This window comes from Crinia signifera, chromosome 4, assembly GCF_055691185.1.
Source record: "Crinia signifera chromosome 4, ASM5569118v1, whole genome shotgun sequence".
Lineage (NCBI taxonomy): Eukaryota > Metazoa > Chordata > Amphibia > Anura > Myobatrachidae > Crinia > Crinia signifera.
Window position 1 is genome coordinate 314127074 of NC_139220.1, and position 23864 is coordinate 314150937.

Consider the following 23864-nt stretch of genomic DNA (forward strand, 5'->3'; position numbering starts at 1 on the left):
TAATAAGGTTTATAAAGATATTTTATATAAAATGTTTTTTTATAAGAAAATAGTATTTTTAAATCAATTTTTATCCTCTATATTTAATCAAGGGAAACCTTTTTTTAATATATTATTTAAGGTTTTACAGACGAAAAATCTTAACCTATGCATGTTTATTTCACTTCTTGGTTCCATGTAGATGATAGGCAAAAATGTGGAATAGTTTTTAAGCGCTGAAAAGGTTCTCCTTAATATACAGTCACCAAGTCAATCGAATTGGATCCTGAGCAGGCAATTTGTCAATTAATCCAGGCAATTAGTCCAAATGCTTGTATCCTCCATATATGTAAAAGAAAGAAAAGTGCAAATAGTGCATAACGTTTTAAAACAACAATTTTTATTATGAGTTTGCACTTACAATTTGGGAGGAATAATAAGGCAATAGGTTAAAAACCCGGGGCACAGCAGGAACACAGAAGTCCAGAGGAACACGCGATCCAGTTCCGGAACTGGGGGACGCCGTCCAAATGTGACTGATGCTCCTGGAGTCCAAACGGGGGATCAGAGTCTCTGTGGCAAGGCACGCCAAACGCGTTTCGGATCCTGGGATCCTTCGTCAGTAGCGTGCCTAGCCTTACCAACAGATGGTTTAAATAGCAGCGGGGACTGATTAGCAACAATCGTCACTTCCGGATTTTTCTGGAAATGACGTATTCATGCGTTCCACGGTGCTTCACTTTTCCTCTCCGCCTCGTTATGTGACAGGCGGAGGATTGCGGAGCAGTTTCCGGCTCGGAGTTCATAGCAAGATGGCGGTGCGTTCCACTGCGCCGCTGTCCTGCGTGTCAACTGATGGGAAGTAATCTAAGCAATTTCATGCATAGGCATGGGAGTAGCAATATTGTACAGGCTGAAAATGTAAAAGAGTCTTGCGTGTCAACTGTCTTGTGTGTCGACTAATAGGAGATAATACCAGTTATTTCGTACATAGGCATTGGAATAACAATTCTGTACAGGCTGATACTGCAAAAAGGGTGATCTTAAAGTGACACAGTGAACAATAATAGATAAATTAAAACCACAAGTGTTTAAATAGAGATCACGATAAAACATATTGTGGAGGAGTGATCACAATAAAATTGTATATTAAAATGGAGAGATGATCACGAAAAAAGGAATAAATATATAGATATTATATTAAAAATAGTGTATTAAAAAAAAAAGGACGATGTTCGATTAAGATAAAAAATGTTTCAATTCGAAATCACCGTTTAAACCCTTGGGAACAAGGGTATTTAACGGTGAATCCATCTCATTTCATTCTGCGCCAAGCGTTTATCGATGTCTCTTGTGCGCCATTTAGGGGAGATAAGTTGAATACCCCAAAAATTTGTAATGAAACATTCTCTTGAATTATGGCAATTTTTAAAATGGTTGGAAAAAGTGTGGGTTATCAATCCTTTGCGGATATTATAGATGTGTTCCGCCAGGCGAACTTTGAGCGGTCGACTAGTTCTTCCAACATAAAATAAATTGCACGAACATTGCATTAAATAAATTACATATTTTGACTGGCACGTAATAAATTCATTAATTTTAAAAGACTTTCCTTGTACAGTAAAATCTGGGATTTTCTTAATCGTCCCTTTAACGGTTTTGCACATTAAGCAATCACCGCATCGGTGAAAGCCTTTAGTCCGAATGCTGTGGCGTGGTGCTTCATCTATAGTACTTTTCACTAAGTGACTTTTTAATGAAGATGACTTTCTGTAAATAAAGACCGGTTTTTCGGGTACCAATGTCCCTATAATTGGGTCTTGTTTAATTAAGTGCCAGTTATTTTTAAAAACAGTCTAAATTTTATGATGGACACTATTAAACTGAGAAATAAAGGCCCATTGATATTTGTTTTCACTCTCTATTTTTGAGGGTTTGATTTTCAAGAGTTCAGACCTTTCTATTTCGTCAATTCTATTTTTTGCAGAGTCTATAACGGTTGATTCGTATCCTTTAATTTTTAGCCTGTTGGTGACCTCGTTGATTTGTTTGTCACAAACCTCTGGATTTGAACAATTTCTTTTAATTCTTGTGAACTGACCGAATGGGATTCCTCGTAGCCAGTTTGAATGATGCTGGCTATTCATCTCTATATACCCATTTGAATCAGTGGGCTTGCGAAAGGTTTTTGTCTGTAATTTTCCATCCAGGATATAAATAGTCAAGTCTAAAAAAGAGATTTCTTCGCAGCTTGTATTAAAAACCAAATTAATAAAAACCTCGTTTTTATTTAAATCCTCACAAAAATTTAAAAGCTTATCGTGACCATCTCTCCATACAAATAAAATATCATCTATAAAACGTTTCCATAGGACCAGACCCGCCCCCAGCTCCCCATCATGCCAAATGTGGGTATGTTTCCAGTAGGACATGAAAAGATTAGCATAACTGGGGGCGAATCTGGTTCCCATGGCAGTTCCCACACACTGCAGATAAAAACAACCATTGTGATAAAAATAATTATTAGACAAGATAAAATCTATACTCTTTAAGATAAAATCTTTCAATTTTTCATCCAACACTGACTGATTAAGAAAAAAGGAGACAGCTTTGAGGCCTATTTCTTTCTGTATAATTGTATAAAGTGTACTAACATCGGCACTACACAAGATGTCTCCTTCCTGCCAATTGTATTCATCTAGATTTCTCAAAAGATCTCCAGTGTCTTTCAAGTATGCATTGGTTTTCAACACAATAGGCTGCAGATAGAAATCAACAAAAGCTGACAAGTTGCTGGTTAAACTGTTGCAACCGGAGACAATGGGTCTCCCTGGCGGATTTTTTTCATCCTTGTGGATTTTGGGGAGGACATATAAGGATGGAATGGATGGTTCTTTGATGTTGAGAAAATCAAATTCCTTTTTAGAAATAACACCCTTTGATAAAGCTTCTGAGGTTAAATCGATTAATGCTTTGCTTATTCGTAGGGTCGGATCACTCTTTAATTTCTTATAGGTGTCTCCTGTAGTAAGTTGTTTATCTATTTCTCTCAAATAAAAATCTTTATTCATTAAAACCACTCCACCACCTTTATCGGCAGGTTTTATAATTATGGATTTATCATCCTTAAGGGTTTTAAGTGTCTCGTATTCCTTTTTACTTAAATTACACTTTTTGCCGAATTTATTGTCCTTTTTATCCAAAATTTTGTTGATTTCGTCACAAACAACTTGATTAAAACAATCTAAAAAGCTACCTCTGCAGTGTGTGGGATAAAATGTAGAAACTGGTTTAAAAGGTGTAGATGTGGCCACTGATTCATTCCCCTCACTTAAATCCTTAGATTCAAAGAAACGTTTGATTGTGAGTTTACGTATGAATTTTTGGACATCTAAGAATAAATCAAAACTGTTTGGCTTACATGTGGGAGCAAATTTCAAACCCTTTTGTAATATATTAATCTCCGTTTCTGTTAAGTCTCGATCCGTGAGGTTAAATACTTTTCCTTTGGATTCTAGGTCTTCTGGTTTATTTACTCTTGGGGGTAATTTTTTGTTTTTAATTTTAGTGGATTTTCTTTTTACACCTGCCCTTTTTCCTCTCTTAGTAGGTTTTCTTTTTGTATTAACAGTAATGGGTGGAACCGTTATCTTCTCCTGTAATTGTGACGGTCTCGATCTAAAAAAGGAGATGTTTCTCTTTCTCTAAAAGTGGGGTTTGGGTCCAAAGTAGTGTACCGATTGGATAGGTTGATATTATAATCCCTTGTAGTATTTCTATATTGTTGTCGATACGGTCTTTTTGGTGTTTCCCACTTATTAAAGTTATTAACTTCTTTATATCGATTTGGTGGGTTATGTCTAAGAGGTCTCCTGTATTCTCTTATCGTATTGTCATTGAATACTGGTAATTGCATGCGATCTTCAAGAGGTAAATTAAACCTATTTTTCCTCCACAAAGGTGCTTTTCTTTGTGGGGTGTAGTATTTCTTATTATTTATAGGGATCTTTTTCGGAGCTGGGGAAGTTGGTACATTGGGTATCAAATCTTTCTCGGGATTTGAATCCCTAAGAAATTTTTTTCCTTTTCTTTCCCTAAGTTCTCTTGTACTTTTTCCGATCTTATCCAATAGGGCTTCCTCATACAAGGAAAAGTCCTCAATTTCTTTAAATGGTTTGACTGATTCTTGCAGGACTACTATTTCTTCATTAAGTTTTTTTAGGGTCTGAGTCCTATCCTTTATAATCAAATCGATTAAAGACATTGAGCAATTTGTTAGAATTTTATCCCACTCTTTCCTAAAAGAATCCTCTGTTGAAAGAAAGGAGGGGGGTTTTGTGATCCTGAGACCTTTTGGGATAATCTTGGATGCAAGGTAATGTTCAAGAGTCACTACCTCCCACCATAGTTTATTTTCTTTCAACATCACGGATTCTAATTTAAAGAAAACAGAACCCAGGTTTTCATCACTGATGTTAATATTCTCATCCTGTGATGAAAAGGTATTTTTAACGAGTTGATTTCTCATATCTCTGAAGGAAAACATGGGTGCAGCACCTCACACACAGTCTTAGAATAAAGTGACAAGTTCAAGAAAAGTGACTCAGTGATAAAAGTGCGCACACAAAACTTTAGAGCAGCTTAATACAATCCACAGGTGTTATTCTATAAACACCTTAAAGAAACAAAGTGTAAGGCAAAAATGTGGAATAGTTTTTAAGCGCTGAAAAGGTTCTCCTTAATATACAGTCACCAAGTCAATCGAATTGGATCCTGAGCAGGCAATTTGTCAATTAATCCAGGCAATTAGTCCAAATGCTTGTATCCTCCATATATGTAAAAGAAAGAAAAGTGCAAATAGTGCATAACGTTTTAAAACAACAATTTTTATTATGAGTTTGCACTTACAATTTGGGAGGAATAATAAGGCAATAGGTTAAAAACCCGGGGCACAGCAGGAACACAGAAGTCCAGAGGAACACGCGATCCAGTTCCGGAACTGGGGGACGCCGTCCAAATGTGACTGATGCTCCTGGAGTCCAAACGGGGGATCAGAGTCTCTGTGGCAAGGCACGCCAAACGCGTTTCGGATCCTGGGATCCTTCGTCAGTAGCGTGCCTAGCCTTACCAACAGATGGTTTAAATAGCAGCGGGGACTGATTAGCAACAATCGTCACTTCCGGATTTTTCCGGAAATGACGTATTCATGCGTTCCACGGTGCTTCACTTTTCCTCTCCGCCTCGTTATGTGACAGGCGGAGGATTGCGGAGCAGTTTCCGGCTCGGAGTTCATAGCAAGATGGCGGTGCGTTCCACTGCGCCGCTGTCCTGCGTGTCAACTGATGGGAAGTAATCTCAGCAACTTCATGCATAGGCATGGGAGTAGCAATATTGTACAGGCTGAAAATGTAAAAGAGTCTTGCGTGTCAACTGTCTTGTGTGTCGACTAATAGGAGATAATACCAGTTATTTCGTACATAGGCATTGGAATAACAATTCTGTACAGGCTGATACTGCAAAAAGGGTGATCTTAAAGTGACACAGTGAACAATAATAGATAAATTAAAACCACAAGTGTTTAAATAGAGATCACGATAAAACATATTGTGGAGGAGTGATCACAATAAAATTGTATATTAAAATGGAGAGATGATCACGAAAAAAGGAATAAATATATAGATATTATATTAAAAATAGTGTATTAAAAAAAAAAGGACGATGTTCGATTAAGATAAAAAATGTTTCAATTCGAAATCACCGTTTAAACCCTTGGGAACAAGGGTATTCAAACGGTGAATCCATCTCATTTCATTCTGCGCCAAGCGTTTATCGATGTCTCTTGTGCGCCATTTAGGGGAGATAAGTTGAATACCCCAAAAATTTGTAATGAAACATTCTCTTGAATTATGGCAATTTTTAAAATGGTTGGAAAAAGTGTGGGTTATCAATCCTTTGCGGATATTATAGATGTGTTCCGCCAGGCGAACTTTGAGCGGTCGACTAGTTCTTCCAACATAAAATAAATTGCACGAACATTGCATTAAATAAATTACATATTTTGACTGGCACGTAATAAATTCATTAATTTTAAAAGACTTTCCTTGTACAGTAAAATCTGGGATTTTCTTAATTTATTTTATGTTGGAAGAACTAGTCGACCGCTCAAAGTTCGCCTGGCGGAACACATCTATAATATCCGCAAAGGATTGATAACCCACACTTTTTCCAACCATTTTAAAAATTGCCATAATTCAAGAGAATGTTTCATTACAAATTTTTGGGGTATTCAACTTATCTCCCCTAAATGGCGCACAAGAGACATCGATAAACGCTTGGCGCAGAATGAAATGAGATGGATTCACCGTTTGAATACCCTTGTTCCCAAGGGTTTAAACGGTGATTTCGAATTGAAACATTTTTTATCTTAATCGAACATCGTCCTTTTTTTTTAATACACTATTTTTAATATAATATCTATATATTTATTCCTTTTTTCGTGATCATCTCTCCATTTTAATATACAATTTTATTGTGATCACTCCTCCACAATATGTTTTATCGTGATCTCTATTTAAACACTTGTGGTTTTAATTTATCTATTATTGTTCACTGTGTCACTTTAAGATCACCCTTTTTGCAGTATCAGCCTGTACAGAATTGTTATTCCAATGCCTATGTACGAAATAACTGGTATTATCTCCTATTAGTCGACACACAAGACAGTTGACACGCAAGACTCTTTTACATTTTCAGCCTGTACAATATTGCTACTCCCATGCCTATGCATGAAATTGCTGAGATTACTTCCCATCAGTTGACACGCAGGACAGCGGCGCAGTGGAACGCACCGCCATCTTGCTATGAACTCCGAGCCGGAAACTGCTCCGCAATCCTCCGCCTGTCACATAACGAGGCGGAGAGGAAAAGTGAAGCACCGTGGAACGCATGAATACGTCATTTCCGGAAAAATCCGGAAGTGACGATTGTTGCTAATCAGTCCCCGCTGCTATTTAAACCATCTGTTGGTAAGGCTAGGCACGCTACTGACGAAGGATCCCAGGATCCGAAACGCGTTTGGCGTGCCTTGCCACAGAGACTCTGATCCCCCGTTTGGACTCCAGGAGCATCAGTCACATTTGGACGGCGTCCCCCAGTTCCGGAACTGGATCGCGTGTTCCTCTGGACTTCTGTGTTCCTGCTGTGCCCCGGGTTTTTAACCTATTGCCTTATTATTCCTCCCAAATTGTAAGTGCAAACTCATAATAAAAATTGTTGTTTTAAAACGTTATGCACTATTTGCACTTTTCTTTCTTTTACATATATGGAGGATACAAGCATTTGGACTAATTGCCTGGATTAATTGACAAATTGCCTGCTCAGGATCCAATTCGATTGACTTGGTGACTGTATATTAAGGAGAACCTTTTCAGCGCTTAAAAACTATTCCACATTTTTGCCTTACACTTTGTTTCTTTAAGGTGTTTATAGAATAACACCTGTGGATTGTATTAAGCTGCTCTAAAGTTTTGTGTGCGCACTTTTATCACTGAGTCACTTTTCTTGCACTTGTCACTTTATTCTAAGACTGTGTGTGAGGTGCTGCACCCATGTTTTCCTTCAGAGATATGAGAAATCAACTCGTTAAAAATACCTTTTCATCACAGGATGAGAATATTAACATCAGTGATGAAAACCTGGGTTCTGTTTTCTTTAAATTAGAATCCGTGATGTTGAAAGAAAATAAACTATGGTGGGAGGTAGTGACTCTTGAACATTACCTTGCATCCAAGATTATCCCAAAAGGTCTCAGGATCACAAAACCCCCCTCCTTTCTTTCAACAGAGGATTCTTTTAGGAAAGAGTGGGATAAAATTCTAACAAATTGCTCAATGTCTTTAATCGATTTGATTATAAAGGATAGGACTCAGACCCTAAAAAAACTTAATGAAGAAATAGTAGTCCTGCAAGAATCAGTCAAACCATTTAAAGAAATTGAGGACTTTTCCTTGTATGAGGAAGCCCTATTGGATAAGATCGGAAAAAGTACAAGAGAACTTAGGGAAAGAAAAGGAAAAAAATTTCTTAGGGATTCAAATCCCGAGAAAGATTTGATACCCAATGTACCAACTTCCCCAGCTCCGAAAAAGATCCCTATAAATAATAAGAAGTACTACACCCCACAAAGAAAAGCACCTTTGTGGAGGAAAAATAGGTTTAATTTACCTCTTGAAGATCGCATGCAATTACCAGTATTCAATGACAATACGATAAGAGAATACAGGAGACCTCTTAGACATAACCCACCAAATCGATATAAAGAAGTTAATAACTTTAATAAGTGGGAAACACCAAAAAGACCGTATCGACAACAATATAGAAATACTACAAGGGATTATAATATCAACCTATCCAATCGGTACACTACTTTGGACCCAAACCCCACTTTTAGAGAAAGAGAAACATCTCCTTTTTTAGATCGAGACCGTCACAATTACAGGAGAAGATAACGGTTCCACCCATTACTGTTAATACAAAAAGAAAACCTACTAAGAGAGGAAAAAGGGCAGGTGTAAAAAGAAAATCCACTAAAATTAAAAACAAAAAAATACCCCCAAGAGTAAATAAACCAGAAGACCTAGAATCCAAAGGAAAAGTATTTAACCTCACGGATCGAGACTTAACAGAAACGGAGATTAATATATTACAAAAGGGTTTGAAATTTGCTCCCACATGTAAGCCAAACAGTTTTGATTTATTCTTAGATGTCCAAAAATTCATACGTAAACTCACAATCAAACGTTTCTTTGAATCTAAGGATTTAAGTGAGGGGAATGAATCAGTGGCCACATCTACACCTTTTAAACCAGTTTCTACATTTTATCCCACACACTGCAGAGGTAGCTTTTTAGATTGTTTTAATCAAGTTGTTTGTGACGAAATCAACAAAATTTTGGATAAAAAGGACAATAAATTCGGCAAAAAGTGTAATTTAAGTAAAAAGGAATACGAGACACTTAAAACCCTTAAGGATGATAAATCCATAATTATAAAACCTGCCGATAAAGGTGGTGGAGTGGTTTTAATGAATAAAGATTTTTATTTGAGAGAAATAGATAAACAACTTACTACAGGAGACACCTATAAGAAATTAAAGAGTGATCCGACCCTACGAATAAGCAAAGCATTAATCGATTTAACCTCAGAAGCTTTATCAAAGGGTGTTATTTCTAAAAAGGAATTTGATTTTCTCAACATCAAAGAACCATCCATTCCATCCTTATATGTCCTCCCCAAAATCCACAAGGATGAAAAAAATCCACCAGGGAGACCCATTGTCTCCGGTTGCAACAGTTTAACCAGCAACTTGTCAGCTTTTGTTGATTTCTATCTGCAGCCTATTGTGTTGAAAACCAATGCATACTTGAAAGACACTGGAGATCTTTTGAGAAATCTAGATGAATACAATTGGCAGGAAGGAGACATCTTGTGTAGTGCCGATGTTAGTACACTTTATACAATTATACAGAAAGAAATAGGCCTCAAAGCTGTCTCCTTTTTTCTTAATCAGTCATTGTTGGATGAAAAATTGAAAGATTTTATCTTAAAGAGTATAGATTTTATCTTGTCTAATAATTATTTTTATCACAATGGTTGTTTTTATCTGCAGTGTGTGGGAACTGCCATGGGAACCAGATTCGCCCCCAGTTATGCTAATCTTTTCATGTCCTACTGGGAACATACCCACATTTGGCATGATGGGGAGCTGGGGGCGGGTCTGGTCCTATGGAAACGTTTTATAGATGATATTTTATTTGTATGGAGAGATGGTCACGATAAGCTTTTAAATTTTTGTGAGGATTTAAATAAAAACGAGGTTTTTATTAATTTGGTTTTTAATACAAGCTGCGAAGAAATCTCTTTTTTAGACTTGACTATTTATATCCTGGATGGAAAATTACAGACAAAAACCTTTCGCAAGCCCACTGATTCAAATGGGTATATAGAGATGAATAGCCAGCATCATTCAAACTGGCTACGAGGAATCCCATTCGGTCAGTTCACAAGAATTAAAAGAAATTGTTCAAATCCAGAGGTTTGTGACAAACAAATCAACGAGGTCACCAACAGGCTAAAAATTAAAGGATACGAATCAACCGTTATAGACTCTGCAAAAAATAGAATTGACGAAATAGAAAGGTCTGAACTCTTGAAAATCAAACCCTCAAAAATAGAGAGTGAAAACAAATATCAATGGGCCTTTATTTCTCAGTTTAATAGTGTCCATCATAAAATTGAGACTGTTTTTAAAAATAACTGGCACTTAATTAAACAAGACCCAATTATAGGGACATTGGTACCCGAAAAACCGGTCTTTATTTACAGAAAGTCATCTTCATTAAAAAGTCACTTAGTGAAAAGTACTATAGATGAAGCACCACGCCACAGCATTCGGACTAAAGGCTTTCACCGATGCGGTGATTGCTTAATGTGCAAAACCGTTAAAGGGACGATTAAGAAAATCCCAGATTTTACTGTACAAGGAAAGTCTTTTAAAATTAATGAATTTATTACGTGCCAGTCAAAATATGTAATTTATTTAATGCAATGTTCGTGCAATTTATTTTATGTTGGAAGAACTAGTCGACCGCTCAAAGTTCGCCTGGCGGAACACATCTATAATATCCGCAAAGGATTGATAACCCACACTTTTTCCAACCATTTTAAAAATTGCCATAATTCAAGAGAATGTTTCATTACAAATTTTTGGGGTATTCAACTTATCTCCCCTAAATGGCGCACAAGAGACATCGATAAACGCTTGGCGCAGAATGAAATGAGATGGATTCACCGTTTGAATACCCTTGTTCCCAAGGGTTTAAACGGTGATTTCGAATTGAAACATTTTTTATCTTAATCGAACATCGTCCTTTTTTTTTAATACACTATTTTTAATATAATATCTATATATTTATTCCTTTTTTCGTGATCATCTCTCCATTTTAATATACAATTTTATTGTGATCACTCCTCCACAATATGTTTTATCGTGATCTCTATTTAAACACTTGTGGTTTTAATTTATCTATTATTGTTCACTGTGTCACTTTAAGATCACCCTTTTTGCAGTATCAGCCTGTACAGAATTGTTATTCCAATGCCTATGTACGAAATAACTGGTATTATCTCCTATTAGTCGACACACAAGACAGTTGACACGCAAGACTCTTTTACATTTTCAGCCTGTACAATATTGCTACTCCCATGCCTATGCATGAAATTGCTGAGATTACTTCCCATCAGTTGACACGCAGGACAGCGGCGCAGTGGAACGCACCGCCATCTTGCTATGAACTCCGAGCCGGAAACTGCTCCGCAATCCTCCGCCTGTCACATAACGAGGCGGAGAGGAAAAGTGAAGCACCGTGGAACGCATGAATACGTCATTTCCGGAAAAATCCGGAAGTGACGATTGTTGCTAATCAGTCCCCGCTGCTATTTAAACCATCTGTTGGTAAGGCTAGGCACGCTACTGACGAAGGATCCCAGGATCCGAAACGCGTTTGGCGTGCCTTGCCACAGAGACTCTGATCCCCCGTTTGGACTCCAGGAGCATCAGTCACATTTGGACGGCGTCCCCCAGTTCCGGAACTGGATCGCGTGTTCCTCTGGACTTCTGTGTTCCTGCTGTGCCCCGGGTTTTTAACCTATTGCCTTATTATTCCTCCCAAATTGTAAGTGCAAACTCATAATAAAAATTGTTGTTTTAAAACGTTATGCACTATTTGCACTTTTCTTTCTTTTACATATATGGAGGATACAAGCATTTGGACTAATTGCCTGGATTAATTGACAAATTGCCTGCTCAGGATCCAATTCGATTGACTTGGTGACTGTATATTAAGGAGAACCTTTTCAGCGCTTAAAAACTATTCCACATTTTTGCCTTACACTTTGTTTCTTTAAGGTGTTTATAGAATAACACCTGTGGATTGTATTAAGCTGCTCTAAAGTTTTGTGTGCGCACTTTTATCACTGAGTCACTTTTCTTGCACTTTCCATGTAGATGATAAACGGAGATTGCTTATTAAAATGGACTATCATGGACATAATTTGAAAATGATACGGCAAAAGCCCGTGGAACGCAAGCGGACGGAGCGGAATACCGGAAGTCCGGGTCCGTGAAACGCAAAACGTCACTTCCGCTTCCGGCGTAAGCTTTGAAACTGAGAAAATCTTCTTGATTAAAGAACAGCTGAGCACTTTGCGGAGGAATCAAACCACAGACCGGATTATATTGTATTAGTATAGGTAGTATAGGAAACTAGCCGGATAGGTAAAACCCATGTCTGGAAATAGGTTTCCCCGATAGGGGTATAAATATAGGATTATGTGTAACACCTCCTCATGCCTTGAAAAAGAAGCCTACAGAGTTTCGAAACGCGTTGGACGGGAGGGGAGAGGGTGAACCACAGCGGACCTGACGCCAGGTGCGAGCCACCGGGGACGCCTGATATAACATCTCACTCATTTGTCTACACTTTTGTTGTGGACCAACACACTTGGGCCCTTATTCTGGTTGGTGCGGATATTCCCGCATTCTTACGGAGCGGTCCGCACGCCACGGTGTTTTGCCGCATGCGGCCATCGTCCGTAGAAACGCCCACGGGTCCTCCGCATTCGGACGGACTCACTCTTTAAGAACAGGGCGTGTTTACGGACGACATACAAACCATGCGTGTGCGGGAGAAACACTCCGATTCTGCACGGTATTACAGAGTATTACAGAGTATGCTCGGAAATACCGCATCCGAACGGGAGCCAAGCGGTGCTACCGCCCGTAAGCGGAGTATTTACGCCAAACAACCCACTATGAAGTATCTTCTGCAATACATCACATGACCCACTTATTATACATGTCTAATACACATGTGTATTGATAGTATTAATATTCAGTCATGTCCATTGTTAGCAGTTTTTAAGTGTGGGACAAGTACAGCATATGTGGGGGATTACTAAGGTTTCCTTGAAGCAGCAATGGTTTCAATTAAAGCACTGACAAGCGGCCTATTAGTGAGTAATGAGTAAAGGAGTAGATTCTATTGGGTTCAGGTGTTAATGGTTGTAGTCATTAGGCGTACGTTCGCCTACCGCATGAACGAGTGGTGTCCGCAAAGCAATAGTACACTTGTGGACACCGCGCATTTCTGCCCTTTTTGATCGCGTGCATTCGGAGTGGTTTCCGAATGTACGCCCCCCAACATAAGTGTACTCCCCCGTGTCCGCCCATGTTTCCGCCCCGTTTTGCCCACTTTGAAACTACGCCCATGTGTCATTCCGCATGACGCCCATAATACGCCCCTATTTCCCGACTGATAGCGGTGAACAGTTTTGGACGGGATTTGCCCGAACTGGTACCGAGTCAAGGCGTGGCACATGCGCGTAGCGTTCTCCACGCATGCGCAGACGCCGTAAAGACGCGATCCGTAAGTACGCGGTAAAGTCCGCGTCAATCAGAATAAGGGCCTTGGTGAGAGTCCATTGTGCTTTACCCTTGATTTTATATGATGTTATTTGATGAATAAAAATGGTATTACACCATACCAGTCTTTCTTCCATATGTACCCACTGGATATACTCAAACCCACACGGTGACGTTACCGCCCCTTGAGGAAGCGCTTGTTGTCTACCCTGAAAAGTAGACCACCCTGAAGGGTATGAGTCCAGTCAATAATATCCTGTAAAACAGTGTTTATATATCAGCTTATCAAAGTGTATTACACTATTGTGCTCTCTTTTTCTCTCTCTCTCTTTTGGGTAAATTGAGAATAAGGGAAAAGAGAATTTGACCTGCGCCCTGGAAATGTCAGTAATTTCTTTTATGTCTTATTTTTGTGTATGATTGGTGTTATCATATATACTGAAGTAATTCCAAAGGCAGCGGTAGGCGCAAGGGTTTGCCTCATTCACCTCTGTTCTGTTAGACCTGGTGATAAACTTGTAAGTTTTCTGAATGCCTGCATGTCCGGCGAACTTGGAAGAATGAGCCCAGAGCAAGAGCTTCTTTCTTAGAGCCGGCTTTACAAAACTTTTCCCTGGGGGAGGCGTGAGGTTTGATACTCCGGTAGCGGAAAAAGCCACTGGATCAATAATAGAACCTTGACACGTGGATTTGGACTCACTATCTTGCTCCCATGAGCGGGAAAGGGCATAAGCTTTTCAGTTTTGTGTCCCAGGACAGAATGACAACTTGAAAAGGAATCTGGAAAAGAAAAGTGCCCATCTGGCTTGACGAGGGTTAAGACACTGTGCAGACTTGAGGTACAGAAGGTTTTTGTGATCAGTGACAATTGTGATTTTATGGGCAGCACCCTCTAGAAGATATATCCATTCTTCTAACGCCAATTTAATGGCAAGGAGTTCTTGGTCGCCTATGGCGTAGTTACACTCTGCAGGCAAGAACCTTTGTGAGAAGAACCCACAGGGATGGAGACGTCCGTTGGAAGCTCTCTGGGAAATGACTGTTCCCACGCCCACTGAAGATGCGTCAACCTCGAGGATGAAGGGCAATGAGGTGTCAGGCTGCCGTAACACTGGAGCTGAAGTGAACCTCTGCTTTAACAGCTGGAAGGCTTGTATGACTTTTGCCGGCCACTTTGCTGGATTAGCCCCTTTGCGGGTGAGCGCGGTGATGGGAGCCACAGTCGTAGAGAAACTGCGGATAAACTTTCTGTAGTAATTGGCGAATCCCAGGAAATGTTGGATACCCCTCAGGGTGGAAGGGATTGGCCAGTCTTGTATCGCTTGCAATTTGCCTGGATCCATTTGCAGGCCAGAACCAGAGATAATGTACCCTAGGAAGGGTATAGACTTTACCTCAAAGACACACTTCTCTAGCTTGCAATAAAGATGGTTAGCTCGCAATCGGGACAGGACCTTTTTAACCCAGTAACGGTGCTCCTCAAGATTGTTGGCGAAGATTTAAATGTCATCGAGATATACAACAACATGCTTATAGAGAATGTCCTGAAAAATCTCATTGACGTACTTCTGGAATACTGCAGGAGCATTACTGAGCCTGAAAGGCATCATGAGGTACTCGTAGTGGCCGTCTCTGGTGTTAAACACCGTCTTCCACTCGTCACCCTCACGGATGCGAATGAGATTGTGTGCCCCTTGTAAATCGAGTTTAGTGAAGATAGTTGCTCCACTAACCCGATCAAACAGTTTGGTAATAAGGGGTAGAGGATATCTGTTCTTCCCAGTAATCTCGTTGAGACCTCGGTAATCGATACAGGGACGCAATCCATCGTCTTTCTTCTTGACAAAGAAAAATTCTGCGCCAGCAGGGGAGGTTGATGGACGAATGAAGCCTTTGGCCAGGTTCTCTTTGATGTAATCAGCCATCACCTGGGTCTCTGGAAGAGATAAAGGGTAGGTCCTACCTCTTGGAGGTTCCTTGCCAGGAACAAGATCGATTGGACAGTCCCATGGTCTATGAGGAGGCAGGACATCAGCGCCAGACTTGCTGAAGACATCAGAGTATTCTCTGTAAGGAGCAGGAGGGAGGTCTGAAGAGACTGGGAGTGACTTGCGAGCTGGAAGTACCTTTTGGAGACAGGTATTGGAGCATGAAGGATCCCAGGCCAGAATTTGAGATGTTTTCCAATCAATCTGGGGATTGTGGAGACGAAGCCAGGGCAAACCCAGGACCACAGGATGTGTGGCTCTGGGCAGTATTAGAAAGGACAAAAGTTCTTTGTGCAGAACTCCCACTTTAATCTGGAGCGGCAAAGTTCTGCGGAAGACTGTCGCATCAGGAATCTTACTGCAGTAAGAAAGACAGTATTAGGAAGAAGATCAGTGGGTAAGGTCCACTGCTGGACCAGTTCTTCTGGGACAAAGTTCCCAGCTGCACCGGAATCAAGCAATGCAGACACTGACTTGAATTGCTGGCCAACTTGCACAGATACTGGTAATACATAATCGGACGGTAATGGAGAGAACTTGATTACTTCTAGCCTACCCTCTCCTTGATGGGCTAGGAGGAAGAGTTTTCCTGTCGCTTTGGGCATGCAGCAATCTGATGTGACGGAGCAGCACAGTATAGACACAACTGTGCCAGTCGACGCCGAGATAGACGAACACGATTCACCTCCATGGGTTCTTCTTTGGGTGGGGACACCGGAGTAAAAGAAGTATATACAGGAGGTGCTGGCGACTTAGCTGGAACATGTTTACTGCGTTCAATAGCCCTCACACGGAAGCCCAGGTCCACTTTAATGCATAAGGACACTAAATCGTCCAATTTGGACAGTAAGTCTCTGGTAGCTAGTTCATCCTTAATTCGGTCCTTGCCAGAAGGCTGCGTATAAAGTTCTGAAGTGAGAATCTGGAATTGAACCAGATACTGACCAACGGAGCGGGAGCCCTGCTTGAGGTGGAGGATTTCAGTGGAAGCGGAGGATACTCGCCCAGGCTCATCAAAGATGCACCAGAATGCAGTGACAAAGTCTTTATAGGAAGACAAGATGGCATCAGACCTTTCCCACAACGGTGAAGCCCAATCCAACGCTGCTCCGGAAAGGAGAGAGATAATGTAGTCCACCTTAGTTCTTCCGGTGGGAAAGTTGCTGGGCTGTAGTTCGAAATGAATCTCGCACTGATTCAGCAAGCCTCTGCAGGCCTTGGGGTTCCCGTCAAATTTGTTTGGAGTAGATAGCGACAGACGGGGGGCAGCAGCCATTATAGGAGGATGAGCTATAACTGGCGGAACACTGACAGTCTCTGGGCCACTGATGGTGGTCTGAAGTTTATCCAGCTGGGAGGACAGCTCTTGAAGGTACTGGATGAATTGACCCTGGGCCTTTTCTTGCAGATCCAAGCGGACAGCCAATTGTTGTACTGGGCTGGATGGTAACGCTTGGTCGGAGGCTGGATCCATCTGGCTAGTGCTTACTGTCACACCAGGGGTCTGAGTCGGACAGACTATGACCGCTGGTGGGGGTCTGGACTGGTACTGGACCCTTGTGCATGAACTGCACGACAGTGCACCCAGAGGAATGACCAGGCAGAATTAAAATACAACCGGGTTATTAGCAAACTGTTGATAACAGTACAAGCAGTAAATGAGGGCAATGGTATGGCAATGATAAAGTCACTGAGATGGAAATACTTTACAATTGTACTGATGGAACATCGATTGTGGAACATCGGATGAGAAATGAAGTTGTGGTGTCGGGAGTATCTGACCAGGTGATGAGCTGTGGAATCCGGAGGACGGATGGGAGACAGCTGGAGATGGAACCGGAGTATCGGACCAGAGTCGATGGTATAACATAGATTGGAGCTAGGCAGGGCCCGGCAGGTGAGTATAGCTGCAGGCGGAGAGCACAGGTGAGCCTGGAAGGACACATGGATTGGAATCCTGGCTGGACACAGGCAATGGAAAACCTGGCAGATCACAGGCGATGGTGAACCTCGATATCCACAGGTACTGATGAACCCGGATAGACACAGGCGATGGTGAGCCCGGATAGCCACAGGCGGTGGTGAGCCTGGATAGCCTCAGGCGATGGTGAGCCTGGATAGGTTCAGCGACTTGTACACCTGGAGGAAACACTGCAGCAGAGAGACAACATCAGCAGGCAACACTTGCATATGAAATGACAATTGAAGCACTAGCACTGGAGTGAGCGCTCCCAGGAAACTTATACCCACAGGATAGCCATGATTGGCTGAGAAGGTATCCTGGGAGATCAAACCAAGCTAGCATTGGCTGAGGCAGACATGTGACCGAGGAAACATGGTGGCCCCCATGTCAGGCTAAGGCGGGAAAGAATGTTTGTACTTGCCATGCTTGTGGCCAGGAGCAATAGCGGCGGACAGGGAGACTGCTGCGCACTGCACGCTGTCACTGGAGATGAGGGAAGCGGTGCACCGCGCAGCCGAGGACTCAGCAGCGCTGAGTGGACCAAAAGATGACAGGGAGAGAGGTGCACAGCTCACAGGATCCGGCGCAGACACTTAGCCGGTAAGAGACTTTGCTTCAGCACTCGGATCGTGACACCGGCTCTAATATAAACTTATGCCTCTGGCTGTAAGGAGCACCCTTATAATCCCTATAGTCCAGTATTTTCTTTATCCCTGCTTCTATCAAGATATCTGCTCCAAGCAGCACAGTCTACCATCAAAGTCTGTCTGTTCCAGGTCCTACTGAGCAGGCTATCCTGAAATCCTGACCTGTTTATGTAAATAGTAAATGCGATTCTATTCGGAGCCATCGATTATGTCCGAAACCTTTCATATGCTGCTCACCATTGCTGCTCCACTGGCCACCACTGATAGCAAGCCTAGCGTTACCAGAGACTGACACCACACACCCTCTACAAAAACGCTGGGGCATGCCTGCATTTTCCTAGGCACCTAGGGGGAAATGTATTAGGATTAGAGATTCAGAAAGTGAGAGATTTGGTAAGAAATCCAGGGTGGCATTCTATGGAGTGAGTTTTTTTTTTGCAATTTTTTTTCGCAAAAACGGCCGAAATCGCATGTTTTTCCATTTTCGAATATTTAATGAGCTGCGAAAATGTGAAAAAAGTGCGATTTTGGCCAACAAATTGGACATTCTGGAAATGCGATGGCTGTTTCTCGCAGCACATCGCATCCAGATGTTTTCACATTGAAAAGTATACAAATCGCATATTTAATGGTATGCGATTTGTATAAATGTGTCTAAAATTCGCCCAAAAATCAGACCAGGTTCTGATGGGTGAATTAGCCAGAACCCTGCACAGATCATTGAGATCTGTGCAGGGTTCTGGTGGAAAAAAAGGGTTAAACAGTTTAAAAAAAAACAACTGCGCGGGGTCACCCCGCCAGAGCATAACCAGCCCCGGGCTCATTGAGCCGGTGCTGGTGACATAAATTCACGGTCCCCGACAAATAGGGGTCCCCTTGATTTAATGAAACCAGCACCAGGCTCAAGGTCCGGCGCTGGTTCCCAAAATACGGGGGACAAAATGTCTAGGGGTCCCCCGCAATTCAAGCACCAGACCCAACCAGCAAGCAGGGTAATGCCACAGCCGGGGGACACTTATTATATAAGGTCCCGCGGCCAAAGCATTATCCCCCTGGCTGGTCAGCATGGGCAGGGGTCCTGGGGAAGTGGGGACCCCCCCAAAGAAGGGGTCCCCCCCTCCAGGACTTTCCAGCCCATGCTGAAAGTCCGGGGCTGTCCCCGATGCCCCTGGGCCCACCGCATCGGGCTGATGAAAAGTGTAAAAAAAAAAGAATAAAAACTATTGTCTTATACTGTAGAACTATGAGTCCCAGCAAGCCTACCCCGCATGCTGGGACTTGGAGAACCACAAGTCCATGCATGCGGGGCATTAAAGGGCCCGCTGGCACTTGTAGTTCCACAGTACAAGAAATAGTTAAATAAAACACACACTGACACCCAGGGGCGAATTTAGGGGTCAGGCCGCCCCTAGGCACAACATTTTTGTCGCCCCCCCCTCCCCCTATTTTAATGTAATCGTATATGTATATACATTGTTATTTATGTATTTCATAAAAATGTAACTGTAGCCCACCTTAATATTTTTTTAAGCACTCTGGACTGCTCCCTGTACAGAGGACCCGGTGGGAGGGAGGCACTTATTAGTACAGTGATTAGCACAGTGTCTCCGTCAGTCTCTCTCTGGACTGCTCCCTGTACGGAGGACCCGGAGGGAGGGAGGCACTTATTAGTACAGTGATTAGCACAGTGTCTCTGTCTGTCTCTCTCCGGCTCACACACTGTGACTGACTGAGTGCAGGGAGGATCTGCGCGCCGCTCAGCTCAGCTGCTGGATACACAGCAGCCAATAGACTGTGTGTAGAGTAGCCAATGGGCGAAAGCCGGCAGCAGTGAGCCTGAGCCATTTCCGGACGCGCAGGGGGACCGTCGGACCCAGCCACTAAGCGGTGATGTAATGTGCATGGCAGAGTGGGTGGGCAGTGGTGGGTGACGAGCGGCCTGCCGCCGACATATGATAATTCATGTCCACACTGCTGTGTCATGATAATTCATGTCCACACATACTGATACTTACCTACCTTGAGCCCGTGGGTCGGTCCCTGGATCCGGGGTCCGGGGCTCCAGGGCTGAAGAGTCCGGTTCCGGGGCCTTGGTCCTGGTTCCGGGGCTGGTCCGGGGCTCCTGGGCTGAAGATTCCGGGGTCCTGGATCCGTAGTAATCCAAAGGGGTACCTGAGGAAGGAAATCCTACTCACCTGCGACGACCCCGGCATCTTCAGGTCCAGACGCGCTACTCCCGGCTGGTACCCGCTCACGGACTGGAGAGACGCAGAGATTTTCATCTTCCGCGCCTCTCCTCGGACTGATTCTATTGGCCGCCTAGCGGCCAATCAGGAGCCGACTTTCTGAAATGTGGGGGACCCCTAGTCATTTTGTCCCCCGTATTTTGGGAACCAGCGCCGGACCTTGAGCCTGGTGCTGGTTTCATTAAATCAAGGGGACCCCTATTTGTCGGGGACCGTGAGTTTATGTCACCAGCACCGGCTCAATGAGCCCGGGGCTGGTTATGCTCTGGCGGGGGACCCCGCGCATTTTTTTTAAAAAATTGCGATTTCCTGCAAATGTGCGATTTTCAGACCTATAATACAGAGGGCATCAGTGACCACCATACAATACATAAAGCATCACAATCACTGCCGAGCCATGGATATACAATTTTATACTTGCTTAAAACTTGCCACCATGGTTAAACCAACACAAAATAGGTGGAGTACCACTCTCCATAACATTGCACAACCACTCCAACATCGTCACAGTGTCCATTTCTGAATCAGGCCTCTGTGCTGTGTTTTGCTTGGTTGTAAAAATACATGTAATAATAAACAAATACAGAGTTTATGGAGAAGTTTACTAAGATGGGAGTTTTATTTCAGATGGGATGTTGCTATATCTGTTATCTTCTAGATGGTTCTAAATAAATAAGAAGTAGATTCTGATTGGTTGCCCATAGCAACATCCCATGTGAAATAGAACTCTTATCTTAGTATATTTCCCCCTTGGTGTCTAAACTGTAGACATCCTGTACCACTGGCATGAAAGTTCTAGGGATGTACTGTAACTACAATACCTCTTGTATACACCAATAAATAACCACCTGGTTTCCTGCAGAGGTCTAGTACCTGTATAGATGGTTAGAAATGAATCTTTACCTGTAAAGTGGAGAAAGGTTCCGTATTCACTATTCCAGACATATTCATCGGAAGGTTTATAAGATACTTTGCAGCAGATGATGGGACCATCGGACGGCTGCAGCCCAGTGACTGTGATAGATTCTCTCCGGCTGTTATTAGGATCCCGCACCCTGGAGACTCTCCCCTTATATTGCCCTATACCATTCCCATCAGCATCAATGATCTTCTCAATGATATTGGAGCAGGATGAACCTTGTGGCTTCCCCCAGTGAACTCTGTACTGTGCATCCTGCCCAGGGTCTTCATCATAGGAGAATGTGCAGGGGATGGTGATGTTCCCATGCTCCGTCACTGTCACGGTTTTTGGCTGATGGACACATATAAAACCTGAAGTGCCGCTGAGCCCTGTAATAAATCCCAGACAGAAATGATCCAATCAGCTTCCGGTATGTTTCCAATATGTCACACAGTCTATAGATGCTGCATTACTGTCTTGGGCACCTCTAGATGCCACCATTGGTCACCAGCCCTATGTTAGTGAGAATGAGTAAGCTAATGACATACTCCTGTAACACTGCTGTGTGAGCATCTGTTTTCTGGTTTTGTTATTTAAAATCTACAGTGTCTAGGTCTACAATCAAAAGGTCGACAACCTATGGTCGACAGGGTTAAATGATCAACAGTCAAAATGTCAACAGGGTTAAAAGACTGACAGTCAAAGGTCGACATTGAAAACGTCAACAAAAGGTCGACATGAGTTTTCATCACATCACAATATCATCCTAAAGATAATCATTACCATTATCCATATCATCCTCCTCATCATCATTATCATCATCCATTTCATCCTCATCATAACCATTATCATCATCCATATCATCCTCATCATCACCATTATCATCATCCATATCATCCTCATCATCACCATTATCATCATCCACATCATCCTCATCATTATCATCATACATATCATCCTCATCATCACCATTATCATCATCCACATCATCCTCATCATACATATCATCCTCATCATCACCATTATCATCATCCACATCATCCTCATCATTATCATCATCCATATCATCCTCATCATTATCATCATCCATATCATCCTCATCATCACAATTATCATCATCCATATCATCCTCCTCATCATCATTATCATCATCCATATCATCCTCATCATAACCATTATCAGCAGCCATATCATCCTCATCATCACCATTATCAGCAGCCATATCATCCTCAACATCATCATTATTATCATTCATATCATCCTCATCATCACCATTATCATCATCCATATCATACTCATCATAAAAACTATTATCATACATACAGTATCATCATCATCATTATCATCATCCATATCATCCTCATCATTATCATCATCCATATCATCCTCATCATCACCATTATCATCCATATCATCCTCATCATCACTATTATCATCATCCATATCATCCTCATCATCACCATTATCATCCATATCATCCTCATCATCACTATTATCAGCAGCCATATCATCCTCATCATCACCATTATCATCATCCACATCATCCTCATCATTATCATCATACATATCATCCTCATCATAACCATTATCATCCATATTATCCTCATCATCACTATTGTCATCATCCATATCATCCTCATCCTCACTATTATCATCATCCATATCATCCTCATCATCACCATTATCATCCATATCATCCTCATCATCACTATTGTCATCATCCATATCATCCTCAACAACATCATTATCATCATCCATATCTTCAGCATCACCATTATTATCATCATCCATATCATCCTCATCATCACTATTATCATCATCCATATCATCCTCATCATCATCATTATCATCAGCTATATCATCCTCATCCTCACCATTATCATCATCCATATCATCCTCAACAACATCATTATCATCATCCATATCATCCTAAATATAATCATTATGAGGTTCTCACATATCTCTCTTACCTTGGAAACCGTAAAAAAGGAAAATTAGCAGCCGCATGTTCCTTGTACACGGTGGTAAGGAGACTGAATATAGGATAAGTACTGAAGTATTCATATACATGAAGCTATTTAAATGTATTTTTGTCATCTGATACCAACAAAAAGGAAGTCAGAGATTGGGAAACACTTTAGATAGCGATAGGGAAGTACTGTGACAGCAAACTGATGGGTGTGTGATGGAATAGTCAAGTCACAGTAAGTTCACTATTGTTGCAGGGGAAGGAGAGATGCTGTGACCTGCTCTATTACAGTGTGTGTGTGTGTGTGTGTGTGTGTGTGGGGGGGGGGGGGGGGGGGGGACATGGGGAAATAGAGTATATATTTGCTGTAGTCAGAGCATGGAGCCCACATACATGTACTATATATGCAAAATGTGGCCATTATAAACTATGTGCACCTGTCAGTATTGGTAAATATCCCCAAATGTTATGTCCGTTTGTTACACAAATATGGTAAAAACAGAGTTTGATCTCTTCGGACCCTCTGTTCTTTCTGATTCAGTGGCTCATGTTTATTATTGGTTTGTTATTGTCTAGGACTCCTTTGTGATGGTGTGGACCTTGTCTTTGCTGTTCGTACATCCTGTTTTATCAGATTCAATAATTACACGGTTCTCTATATCGATAATTTTAATAAAAATATTTTACCATA

The 23864-nt window shown here is 41.8% G+C and overlaps 1 protein-coding gene across 3 annotated transcripts in view; it reads right to left on the bottom strand.

Annotated features, from left to right (window-relative positions):
• The window catches only part of LOC146075865 (uncharacterized), a 90881-nt gene extending 67621 nt beyond the window's left edge, over positions 1-23260 (bottom strand). For all 3 annotated transcript variants that reach the window (XR_014473643.1, XM_083185531.1, XM_083185530.1), the window contains exons 1-2: positions 23175-23260; positions 21207-21593 (exon numbers count right to left, since the gene is read on the bottom strand). Coding sequence is in view for 2 of the 3 variants with exons in the window: in XM_083185531.1 (XP_083041657.1) it covers positions 21207-21593; positions 23175-23211 (424 nt within the window). In the remaining variant the exon portion in view is untranslated. The remainder of the gene's footprint in view (positions 1-21206; positions 21594-23174) is intronic.
• Positions 23261-23864: the final 604 nt, after the last annotated feature.